This window comes from Nyctereutes procyonoides, unplaced genomic scaffold (assembly GCF_905146905.1).
Source record: "Nyctereutes procyonoides isolate TBG_1078 unplaced genomic scaffold, NYPRO_anot_genome, whole genome shotgun sequence".
NCBI classification, from domain to species: domain Eukaryota; kingdom Metazoa; phylum Chordata; class Mammalia; order Carnivora; family Canidae; genus Nyctereutes; species Nyctereutes procyonoides.
This window is the reverse complement of record NW_026575160.1, coordinates 17322075-17334659: the sequence shown is the minus strand read 5'-3', so window position 1 is coordinate 17334659 and position 12585 is coordinate 17322075. Positions and strand designations below refer to the sequence as shown.

At 54.8% G+C, this 12585-nt stretch overlaps 1 protein-coding gene across 2 annotated transcripts in view; it reads right to left on the bottom strand.

The window, feature by feature from the left end:
• Positions 1–12585, bottom strand: part of MINDY4 (MINDY lysine 48 deubiquitinase 4) — a 115608-nt gene that overhangs the window by 37074 nt on the left and 65949 nt on the right. For both annotated transcript variants that reach the window (XR_008663076.1, XM_055314828.1), the window contains exons 12-13: positions 12152–12217; positions 6851–6918 (exon numbers count right to left, since the gene is read on the bottom strand). Coding sequence is in view for 1 of the 2 variants with exons in the window: in XM_055314828.1 (XP_055170803.1) it covers positions 6851–6918; positions 12152–12217 (134 nt within the window). In the remaining variant the exon portion in view is untranslated. The remainder of the gene's footprint in view (positions 1–6850; positions 6919–12151; positions 12218–12585) is intronic.

The window sequence follows — 12585 nt, the reverse complement described above, 5'->3', positions numbered from 1 at the left end:
AGGAAGCTGGGGGACAGGCATCTGGTTTGGGATGGGCCTACTTAGGGGTCTTGTTTCCCACCTCTCCTTCTAAGTTGGCAGACACACCAGGGCAGTGCCTGTCATTCCTCCCCTAGCCCAGGAAGGGCAGGCGGGCATCGAGTCTTAGACTGGAGGCCAGGACACTCAGGGATGGTGTCAACTTGCCACCAACCTGCCCTAATTTCTTAGAGCCTTGGTCCCTTCATCTGTAAAATGGAATAATGGCCCCAGGTCTTTGGGCTGCTCCTTGGGTTGCTACATGCCTTCAAACCCCGGAGTGGCACTGAGGACCCTCCCTGTCTCCTCCACCTGTCATGAGGCTGGGTCTCCAGCCCCTGCCTCCCAAGGGGTAAGAGGCCCCCACAGGGTCCCCAGAGGGAGCCGCTGAGAGATCTCCAGGACACAGCTCTAGCCCACTGTGGAGGGGACATGGGAGCAGGTGGCCAGAGAGAGGGTCTCCTATTCCCAGTGATAGAGGTACCTGCAAGCCCTTTGGTACCCGTCACCTTGGTCTCCTCAGACACATCTGCTGAAAGCGCTCACAGGCATGGCCGCGGCCCTAATCTGAATCAAGGTTACAGAGGACTCGGAGGTCACTGAGGAAGTTCCTCTCCTCCTGTTTCCCAGCTATACTCAAAAGATGTTGGCAGGTTAGGCAGGAAAGGCCTGTAGGCCCCCTGTCCTGTCTCTCCTGTCGCACGTGGGAGCCCAGGTGAGAGAGGCCAAGGGCTTTGTTCAAGGAGCACAAAGCGGCTACTGTGTGGGGCCGGGGTGCCTGGTCTGGGTGCTTCTGTGTGCACCGCGTTATTCTGGGCTGGAGGAGTCCAGGCAGGCGTGCAGGAGGATGGAGGAGGAAGCTGGGGGGATTCCCACCTCCCCCACCCCTGTCACAACAGCATAGCTGGGACCACCAAGAACAGCCTCCTGCTCAAATCCTTATGCCACAAGCCCCTGGCCCAGCCCACGACTGAAGGATCTGCAAGCTTTGTCGTTGCTTTTCTTCGTTTCCAATGGGAGCCTGTGGGGGCCTCGATTAAGGTCCAGATCTGACCCACCCCCAAAGTCACATCTATTCTCCTGTTCCTGGATGCCTCCCAAACTCCCAGTTCCTGATGAGACAGCCGTCCCTTTCCCAGGCAGCATGTGCCCCTCTGTGGGTCCTGCCTGCCTTCTGGGCCCTCCGTGTCCACACGCCCCATGATGGATACAGCCCAGACCTGTCCACCATGAGGTGTCAGGAACGGGTCGTGGCTGCCAGCAGGCCGAGGAGCGCTGGGGAAAGGGTTTCCACGGGGCACCTGGGTGGCTCATCTGGTTAAGCGTCGTCTGCCTCAGCTTGGGTCTTGATCTCAGGGTCCTGGGATGCAGCCCCGTGTCAGGCTCCGTGCTCAGCGGGGAATGTGCTTCTCCCTCCCCTTCTCCCTCTGCCTCTCCCCCTGCTTAGGCTCTCTCTCTTTCTGAAATAAATAAATAAAATCTTTAAAAAGGTGGGGGGCTTCCTCTCCACGGGGCTCACTGGAGCCTACCACGCAGCAGGGCCCCCCTGGGAACACAGCTGAGACAGAGGAAAGAAGCGTGACGGGACAGAAGGAGGGACACCATGTCCCAAGGACACTGTCTGGTTCCTGGATCCAGCCACTCCTAAAGCTGTGGGCTTTTGATATGAATCAATTAATAGTGCTGTTTTCTGCTTACGTTGGCTAAGAATCAAGTTTCTGCCACTTGCCTTTGCGTTACCAACACTCATGGCTGGCTTTCATTTCAGGGCTATTTCCACAAAGAAATAAACTGTGCTGTTGTTCTTCCTCTCCTGGAGAAAGTTAGAGAGAGCCACAAAGCCACCATGGTGTGGGTACTGCCCTTCACCCTCAGTGCCTGGCTTGGTCTGTTCAAAAATGACCAGCAGATGACAAACTACTACCCATTTTGGACTTTAAATCAAGATTGCCTCTGAATGGCCCCAAGCTGCCCCTGCAATGAATGCCACGGGTCTGAGGCATGAAAAGGGTCTCTTCCCAAACTGTCCCCCCTCTACCACCACCTAGGCCTAAGCCACCCCATGGGCGTCTCCGGAGCCGTCCCTTGTGCCAGGACCTGGCTCACTGCTCACTCCTTGGGGCCGGAGCACCCTTGCACTGCATTGTGCAGGTCTGGCTCTGAGCTGGCCTGACCCCAGGGCCCCAAGCATCTTTGGGACTTATGACAACATGCTGGGGAAAGTTCTAGGCCACAGAGTTCAGAAGGCAGTGGCGCTAAGTAAGCATCAAAGCCTGTATGAGATTTACTGTAAGCAACTCAAGATCTTAGGAAGGAAAATAGATGGCTGGAAATCAAGTGGATAAAAATAAAACCTTCACAAGGCTTTGCAGTCGGCCCCAGTAAACAAAACTCAAAGGCCAGCTTCAGTACGGTTATTTCAGCCTCTGAGGGTAAAGTGGCCAGGCTGTGCCAGGCTGCATCCGCATCTGCGCTTGGTGCCCTCACCCTGGCTCCCCCCAGAGCTGGGAACAACCACTGGACAGAAGGCACTGACTTGGGTGCAAGGCCTGCCCCTGGGCCTCGGGGCCCCTGCTAGAGAGGGAAGGACGGCCATGCCCTCAGTCACACACACAATCACACAATCAAGTCACCTTCACACCATCTCGAACATAACCACCAACACCCACATCATCTCACACCCAGCCCCACAACCTCACGGGAGCCCTCATGCACGCACACGCCACCACAAGTGCACACGTACTCGCTGTACTTGTAGAGCACTGGAGGCTTGTTCCCAGCCCCCCACTCTGTTTCTCCCGGGCTGCACAGCACATGATCTGGGCGACCGCTCTCCTTGGGCTACCAGGTCATGTTTTCAACTGCCCAAAGTAGTAACAGATCACCCTGAGACGGCATCAAAGGGTTTGACGACACTGAATCCGAACCTCAGAGCAGGAAGGCCCTCAGGGATCGTCTGGCCCTACTCCTGTTAAGCTTCTCCAAACAGGGGTCTCCTGGGGCCAGTCTGGGAGACAGGGAGGGGCAGGAAGGGGTCTCCACCTCTCCCCCATTACCACCCCCCCCCCCCACTCTAGGCCTGCTGCACCTGCTTTTTATTGAGCTTTGGGATACAGTTTATTTGGGAAAATGTTAGATTTCAGGTTCGCAACTCAAAGAGTTTCAGAAGCACCAGTTTGCCTCCCTCCTGTTAGAGATAAAGGGCCTAAGGCGCAGGCTGGGTCAGCCACAAGCGTGTAGGCAGCCAAGCAGATTGGGGACTCGGGTGTTCTGAAGCTACATCTTAGCCAATGAGGGGGCTGCTTTCATGTGAATTGTCACCCACTGGGCTGCCCCAGACAAGCCAATCAGCTCAGCCGGACAAATGGAGACTGTGCTGGATGACATCTGCCCCCATATGCCCCAATGTCCATAAAGAAAAGACTTTGCAAGCTGCCAGGCCCTGCGGCAGGCCAGGATGGGGTGGGCTTTCACAGTCCCAGACTGTTGTCACTGTCAGGGGAATCACAGCAAACCTTCAGCCAGGCCTGGCACCCCTCTTGAGATCGGAGATCAGAGGCTCTGGGGAGCCGAGGGAAGCACCGCTGGAGTGCGTGACTGGCATAGAAGAGGCGTGGGCCACTCCAGGAGCTCCCCTTCTAAGGCCAGAGAACAGCTTCTTCAGAGGAGCCCTGCGATGCCAGGAATGCTAACGTGTACTTTTAAATCATTTCAGCGTGAATCTCTCACAGGATCTGGGCACCGTTTCGACAGACTGCTCTCCTCACCATTGGTCCCATCTTTCCACCTCACGCTGCCACCCCTTTCAGGGAGCCCCCCAGACCACAGGGAGAAGTGTCTGGCTCTACTCTATGTCGCCAGCAGCCCTGTGCCCAAAGGCTGCCCCATTCCCCACCCAAAGTCCTCAGTCTCTCAGTCTGTCTAAAAGTGGTTTTGAACTTTGACCAAACAAGACACTTGTGCCGAGTGTCTTCCCAGGCACATCTTTGGGTGGTGCCCTCCCATGGCAGGGATGGGTTTTCCAACCTCCCCTTCTCTTGCCTGCTCTGAGCACCAGCACACAGCACCCGGGAGCCTGCGGGCATGCCTCCCATCACCACTTACGGTGACATCCCTGTGGCCATGTCTCCACCACCAGGCACCAAGCCAGGTCTGAGGGCAAGACACAACAGGATGGGACATTGGACACCTCTGAGCACAGCTGTGACAGGGTCAGACCAGCAGTGGCCATCATCTAAGGCTTGCTACCCACCAGGAGCCGACTCAAGCACTGGACATATAAATCTTTGTTCAATCCTGTAAAGCAGGAACTATCGTCCCCCTTTCAGAGTAAGAAATTCAGGCTCAAAGGAGTAGAGAGATTCAGGCCTGAAACCAAGCAGCAAACCCAAAGAGCCCCATCCAGGGCCCTACTGTCTGGGCTGAGCTGTGGGAGCCAGGGCAAGCCTTGTTTCTTCATCTGAAAGACAGGGAAGCTAATCACTAGTGCCCGCCAACAGGGTTGGGGGGTGGGGATGAAGCTAGTTTCCTGTGTAAAATGTTGCAGCATCGGGTCAGGCACATAGGAAGCTTATGAGATGCCCGTTAACTATCGTTCCTATTGCTAATGAGTGTATCTACTGTGTTGCCTTCTTAGAAGGGAAGGGGAGGCCCAGGAGTAAGACGAGCCCAGCCAGTGTGGTGCCGGGTCCGGTGCTAAAGCAGGTCTCTGCACCGGTCCTCCTGGAAGGCAGGGGACAGACGGCCAACGCTGCCCCTGGGGGTTTTGATACCATCAGCCTCCAGGACCCAGGGAAGGTCCTCAGGAGCCCTGAGTGGGAGGCAGATTATCTGTACATACTTCCACTCCTCTGTCCTGAGGACAAGGGGAAGGAGGTGACTGCAGCCAGATCTTGTGGGTCTGAGTGCCTGTGTCTGTGTATGTGCCTCTCCTTATGTATATCTGTGTGTGTATGTGGCTGCGTGCGTTTATATGTGTGTATGTCTGTCTTCGTGTGCATGTGTCTGTGTGTCTGTGCTTATCTGTGTGTGTATCTGCATATCTGTATGTGTCTGTGTGTGTGTGTATTTGTGTGTCGTGCATGTATGTCTGTGTAGGTCTATACTGCAAACTCTGCATCTGTGTATGTGTGTGCCTGTGTATGTGTGTGTCTGTGTATATATCTGCATATCTGTGTGTGTACCCGTGTATCTACCTGTGTCTGTGTGTATCTCTGTGTGTGTAGCGTAGCGCAGGGGAGGAGCATGGCAGGGCTGAGACCTCAGGCCTACTAGCACGCCAGGCTTGGTTAGACGGGGCAGGGAGGGTGCAGAAGCAGCCCAAGCCCTCCAGTTCCAGACGACATGAACAGTAGCCTGGATATGGGGCTCCTGGGGGGCTCTAAAGGCCCCTGCAGAGGGAGAGCACCACCAGAGCTGCTCCCTACAGGGGCATGCATATGAAACAGCTCCCAGGCTGGCGAGCAGGACTTGCAGCTGCTGCCCAGTGACCACCAGAACAGACACTCGGATCAGAGGCCTAGACCTCCAGAGCCAGGGGACCCCCCTGTACAGGTGGGGAAACTGAGGCCCAGGAGATCACAAAGCCAGATGTCACCATGCCTGGTCCTTCTGAGAGCCTAGCTTCCCCTCAGTGAGCTCAGGGGTCTCACCCACACACCCAGAAAGCCCCACCCATCCTGATCAGCCAGGGATTAGCAAACCCAGGCCTGGGAGAAGGCGGTGAGGCTTATGGTCTCCATGCATGTGAGCCCAGGCCAGGAATGAATCATATCATTATGGCAGGATTAGAAGAAAAATGCCATTAGAAAAATCTGTGCATGCACCACGTTTAATAAGGTCAGTAGCAGCAAGCAGCAGGCAGGCTGGTGGCATGAGGCCACAGAGCCCCTGCATCCTCCTCCCACCCAAACCAGAGCCTGCAGGGAATGGGACAGGCCCTGGCCAGGCCCAGCCCCAGTGAGCAAGTGTCTCCTCCTACTGGGGCCTCCCCAGCCTGGGCACCACATAGCTACTCTTTCTGCCTCCCCACTCCTCTGGGCCCACCTGCTTGGGGTTGTTCCCAAATCATCTCCCACAGCAAGCATCCTCTCGAGGTGAAAATTCATTCCCCAGGTCCCCACACCCTCTGGAGTCTGCCCTCTACTTGGACAAGGAAGGAGTAATCAATTGTACTTTACAAAACTGCTAATGTGCTGTTAATCTGCCACCCTCCCTGGTGACAACATGCCCAGGTGACAAATACGGATAAGAAGCCTAGAAAGCTCATGGAGGATGACAGTGAAGGAATAAGTCCAGCTCTCAGGCAGTCTGGGAGGCCACAATTGACAAACATGCATGGAATTGAAGTCCTCTTGCTTCCAGGGCCCCTGGGCACCCGTGTCTTCAGGGCTCAAGATTCACAAACCTTGCAGCTTTCCAAACTGCCATGGCCAACAGTGAATCCCCCCGTCCTGAGATGGTGGGGACCCCCCGTCATTTCCCGGGCCTCAGCCTCAATTGCCCACCCCTGCACATGTCCCAGGGGTGTCCACACCTATGCTTAAATATGTGCACACCACAGTCCCATTGGGGCCCTAGTGGGACCAGAAGCTCTGTGGGCAGGGATGTCTCTCTGGTCAGCCCCAGCACACGTGGGGAGACTGGTAAGGGTGCTCTGAACACACATGCAACTGTTCTCACCCCATTGCTGATGGTCCCCACTGCTGATGGTCCTTCCTTCATCCTCTCAACCACATTTGCTACACTCCCACTACGCACCAAGCAAAGCACCAACCAGACAGACAAGCCCGGCCCCGGGGCGGGGAGCGAGGTGAGGGAGGAAGACACTCACAGCTCCGTGGACCTGGACAGGATGGCAGACAGGGTGAGCAGGATGCATCCGTAGGGACCTGCTTCAAACTGGGAAAGAGAAGAAAGGAATGAGCACCCACCATTCCCCTCAGTCTGCACTTCCTTCCCCTCACCTCCTTGCGGGGCCACATCCAGGGAGCAGCCTGAACCTGAGACAGCTGCCAGAGGTAACCTCTCCCAGAGGTTACCAGGTGGCTCCACCACAGGGCCCCCGAATGATGGGAAGCACAGCAGCCTGAGTGACAACAGGAGCAGACGCACTGCCCACCGAGGAGCCCCTGTGATGTCCGAGTCCTGGAAGCTTGCCAGATAGCACCCGGGGCAGCCTCCCTTACCATGCAAGTGTCTTACGTGCATCATCACACTTAAAACTGTCACAGGCTTATATGACAGTAGTGTTAATACTGCCCTCTGCCACATGGGGAAATGGGCTCAGGTACTGAGCAACCGGCCCAAGGTCACACAGCTGGAAGCAGCCTGTTGGGATTCCAGCAGTCTCTGTCTAATTCCAAATCCCTTCCGCCAAAGACCTGCACTGTGTTAAGAGCAGCAGCGAGCAGCTTGGGGACAGAGTCAGGGTCAAGAGGGGTGAGTGAGGTGAGACGTGCAAAGACAGATCCCATCGTTTAAATTTTTGGTATTTTGTTCATTGTGGATTTTTTTTTGAAGATTTATTTATTCATGAGAAACCCAGAGAGAGAGAGAGAGAGAGAGAGAGAGAGGCAGAGACACAGGCTGAGGAGTGCAGGGCTCTCCATGCAGGGAGCCCGATGTGGGACTCGGTCCCAGGACTCCAGGATCACGTCCTGGGCTGACGGCAGCGCTAAACCACTGAGCCACCCAGGCATCCCGTGAATTTTTTTGGATTAATTCTGATATTATTACTTTTAAATTTTTACACTTTTGGGGATGACTGAGGACTTTGGTACCTCCTTGCATTCTTCACCCAAGGTAAGCACCTTCTTCATCTCCCCCTAGTCCCAGCCCTGGGTTAGAGCCCAGCTGCTGGGGTTTGAATCCTGGCTGTGCCACTCCTAGCTAGGTGAGTACAGTGACCTTTCCTAATCTCCCTGCCCCCCAGTCTTCTCATCTGTAAAACAAGGAGGATTATATTTTGGACCCACCCTCATCAGGTTGTTGTGAAGAGTCAGTGAGATCATCCTTGTACAGCACATAGAACAGGGCGTGACACCTGTGTGAGCCGTGGGCATACGCCAGCTCTGTGCGGCCCTTCTGTCCAGGGGGCCCAGGAGGCCGTGGCCTCCCAGGATAGGCTAAGTCACTTGGGCTTCCTAGAGAAATGCCAGCCCCCAGCTGCAATTTTGTCTGAAGACCTTACTTATCCCACTTTGGGGATGACACATCCTCATCTGTGAGCTGTGATGGCAGATGCTGCCTTACAAGGGTCAGTGTTCCTTATGTGTGATCAGTTTCTTAGTGGACTTGAAAACAGATCCAAAAGTGCTTGTTTTCCTGAAACAATAAATATAATATAATTGATCATATTTCCATTTTGCCTAGGTTGCCAGGAAGCTCAGAGTCAAATACGGTCCTTAACTGCGGCAATTATTTCAGCTCAGGCTTCTGATAAACTTATCTTTTCTTTCCTTCAAAACATAGACTTTGTTTTCATACAGTAATTTGATTAATCCTTTAAAAAAATTACTGTGTGAACTTTCATGCCAAGAGGCTGCTCTCTGCTAAGGCTATGCTTGTGAACAAGGTGGATATGGATCTGCCTTCATGAAAAGTAATGCTAGGAAGAAAGAACAAGAAACACCTGGAAAAGAGTGGAGCAGGGACTCTGCTCTGACAGGAAGTACCAGGTGCTCTGAAAACACACAGAAAGGGCCTCTAAGCAGACTCGGAGTGCAGGGAAGGAAGGAATGTAAAGGAAGGCTTTCTGGAGGAAGTGGGATCTAAACCGAAAGGATTGGGAGAGAAGGGAATGCTGTTCCAGGGAAGACGAAAAGCAAGTGCAAAGGCCCAGTGGCAAGAGAGGGCAGGTTTGCTAAGGCTGAAGCCCAGAAGAGCCCTGAGGACAGCAATCTTATATTATTAACTTATTCTTATAAATGTGTAAGTAAGAGAACCTTTGTGAGGGGGTATAGAAATGGAATAAATGCGTCAACAACAATCTTAAATCAAGCTCATCCTAACCCTCTGACCTCAGGCCAGGCACTTTGCTCCTGTTGCCCTCAGTTTCCCCATTTGCTGAATGAGGATAACAAATCCCTCCCTTGTGTATTTCCTTGGGTTCATAAGACCAAGGCTATGCAAGTGTTCTGACAACTGAGTCATACTGAAATCCTTGCACAGGGGGCACAGGCCTGGGAGGACCCGTAGCCTGTCGCAGCTCCCCTGCAGACTTCCCTGTCGCCTCGGGGAGTGACAGAGCTGTCTCCGTTTCCCCTTCCGAAATGCCAACTGCCTGCTGCCACGGACTTGCACGCTGTCTTGGGGGAGCAATGACACTTTCTCGGGCTGTTGCCTCTGGGGTGCCTGCGGCTGCAACAAGGCAGGGGACACGGAAGCCCACCGAGGCCCTAGGCCTGTGTAAACGTGGAGGACTACTGGTACTACGTGGGCCAGCGTCTTCCACAGTCCTCGGGCTCCTTCCAGGACAGCTTCCCGGGAGCTGGGGACGTGCCCCTGGGTGTGGACTGTTAGTGCGACTACAGAGGGTGGAGAGAGGACGCTGCCTGGGGCTTCTGACCCCTGCCAAACATGACTGAATGGCACCAATATGCCATTTTGTTTTTTCAAAAAAACATTTATTAAAATTATCTCATCAAATTCAAGCTGCCGAGACATGGGAGGCCACAGGGAAAGGTGCCTGCATTGAAAGGAGAGCTCCCCAGCCCGAAAGTCGGGCTGGAAACTGCCATTATGGTCTGGAAAAATGTCTGGTACTGGTAGGCAAGAAGGGGCCATCCTCCAGCACTGCTGGCCCCGGAGAGACCGAAGCCCACCAAGGAACCCCAATGGGAGGTTGCGGGGGGCCTGGGGACCTCGCCCAGCTCACAGGGGGGCAGCCAGACAGCTCACTCTGAGGGTGAGCAGTCATGAAAACACAGCAAGGAGCCTATTTATTTTGGGCAGAGATGGTTCAGTGTTCGTTTCCAGGCCTGGCACGAGGAACCCCTCCTAGGCCCAGGCCATGAAAAATGAATTTGGTGAGGGTAGTGCTGAGGCAGCTCAACGGCTTCCAGCAAAAATATAATTAAGCTGTGGGGGAAAACATCACCTTCCCGAGTGAGGAGGGCCAAAGACAGACCGCCGGCACCCAGCGAGCAAAGCCGAGTGACGAGGGGGAGTCGCTGTGGGTCCGGAGGAAGGACAGGAGGCCGGCAGCCCCTCCCCTGGCACAGGCCCCGCTCTCTGAACCACTTCCACAGTCAACGTCTGGCTTGGGCTTCACCGAAACCCTGGGGTACTGATGGAGGGAGGAGGGAAGCCTCTTCTCACAGATAAGGATGCAGAAAGCTGGGGTGCGGAGGCGTCAGCCCCAGGGCCATCAGTGGGTGGTGACAGGCCTTTGGAGCCTGTGAGCAATTGCCCCAGAGCCGTCCTTTGCGCCCTAGAAGCCTCCAGGGCACCTCCCTCTCCTGGCCCCTGGGCTCCATGCTCTGCTTCACCTGACAGTGTGAACACAGGTGCGGGGGGAGGGGAGGTCTGCCCCCCACTCCTGTGTCAAATCACACGCACCGAGAGAGTCAGGCTTTGCTCGGCTCTCGGATGCACGGCTGCATTCTCAGAATGCTCTGAGTGCAGTTAGGAGTATGATCCTTCCTGCTTATTTAGATCGCGCCTGGTGCTTAATTTAGAAGACATTCTTCTCCATGCATTTAAGTTTCTTCTTAAAAAACCGCTGTTGAGCAGTAAAGAGCTGCAAGTATCTGCTAACTGCTCCATCTTCCATTTTCTAGACAAGGCAACTGAGGCCCAGCGATGATCCTAGGGCCACAGGTGGCCGAGGTATAAGCTAGAGGAGGTCGCTAGGCCCCTGCTCCAGGCCCCCTACAGCTGCTCTGGGCCAGCCAGGGAGCGCACCACATCAGCAGACAGCCCACTGGGTTATGCCCATGAAGAGCCAGAGGGAGCCAGGGACAGGGAGCCAGGGACAGGGAGCCAGCCTTGGCCAGGCCCCCTCCCACGTCAGAGCCCCTCCCTCGAACCTCCCAGAAAGGCCAGACAACACAGTCAGTGCAGAAAGGCAGCGTCCTAAGCTGGGGACACGGGCCAGGCTCCTTGGGCTGTTGCTCGCTAGGCAACAGCTCTGGGGCAGAAAATTTGGGGTGAATCAGCATCTCAATGAGTGTACCCCTGCCTCCCAAGAGTCTCTGAGCAGGCCCCATTTTCCTACCCAAGAAGCATCTGTGATGTCAGGGCTGGCACTCTTCCTAGGCTATGCCCAGACCCTCAGCACTTTCAGGGAACGGGAGGAAGGTATTTTGACAGCAGGAGTGTCCAGCCTGGCCCCACATCTGGCAAGTTCTCCCACCTTCCAGGCTCACCAGCAAATCCTCTGTCACCTTCTCTGGAGCCTAAAAGAGCTGGTCCCACAGGCCAGAAGGCTGAAGGAAAGGCGCAGAGGAGGCACGGAGCATTTGCTTGCACACCAGGACGGAAGGGCTCAGTGCTCTTTCCTTCCATCCTGACACACAGACATCAGAAAATGAGACTTTGCAGTTGGGGATCTCAGGAAATGACCTCTGCCAAGGTCATCTGGACCCTGCCCCTGTAATGCGTCCCCCTCATTTCCACATGTCCACAGCTAACCAATCTCAAGGGGACCTTAAATAATCATGATGATAGTGATCATAACATCAACAACAAAAGCTAAAATCACTGACAACATCAAGCTGGGCGTACTAGTTCTGTTATTATCAGCTGCACTTTACAGATGAGCAGACTGAGGCAGAGAGGGGCTAAAGAAGTTGCCCAAGGTCACAGAGCTACTAAGGGGTGAAACCTAGATTCAAACACAGGCTGAAGGCTCCAGAGATCATGTTCTTTGCCATGGAGACTTCAAATCCCTCATTCACAAAGCCAGAGAGGCTACAGCCCTTCTCTGAATCCCTGTGGCACCATGCACTGTTCAGACCTTGGACACCCCATCTCACAGCAAGGAGTGGGTACACAGATCTCCAGCAGATAGGGTGCTGGAGGACCCAGACAACCAGCCAGGACACCAGGCAAGATCCTATATCCAGCAGGGTCTCCAAAGAAAGCAGCTTAAAAACACACATCCCCCCCCCAAATAAACCATTGTCCATACCTGATGGATACTTTGTTGAAGAAAAGTCACCAGCTCCTCATAGCAGGTCAAACTGTGCAGTGTGAGCTGAGGAGACACAAACCCATAGCGTGAGCTGTCTGAGCTCCACAGACGGTTCCATGTCCTGCCCTGGCTTCAGTAGCTACAAGCCCCCACTTGGGAATGTCCCTGAGGTCACAGTGGCGACCCTGAGAGCCAGGGCAGCGAGGAACCCCCATGCCTGTTTGTGACAGGATCCAGCTGGGGTCTCCGGGGTCAAGTCAGCCCTGCCAGCCAGACAGGGCCTACAGAGCCCAGGAATGGAGACCCCGTGGAACTAAAGCAAAGGAGCCAGTGGCATGCATGCCTCGCCCCACCAACCAGCGGGGCTGCACCCCTGCAGGCCAGTCACAGGTATCTGAGAAGCACCTGGGGCCTGGCAGGAGGGTGGGGGT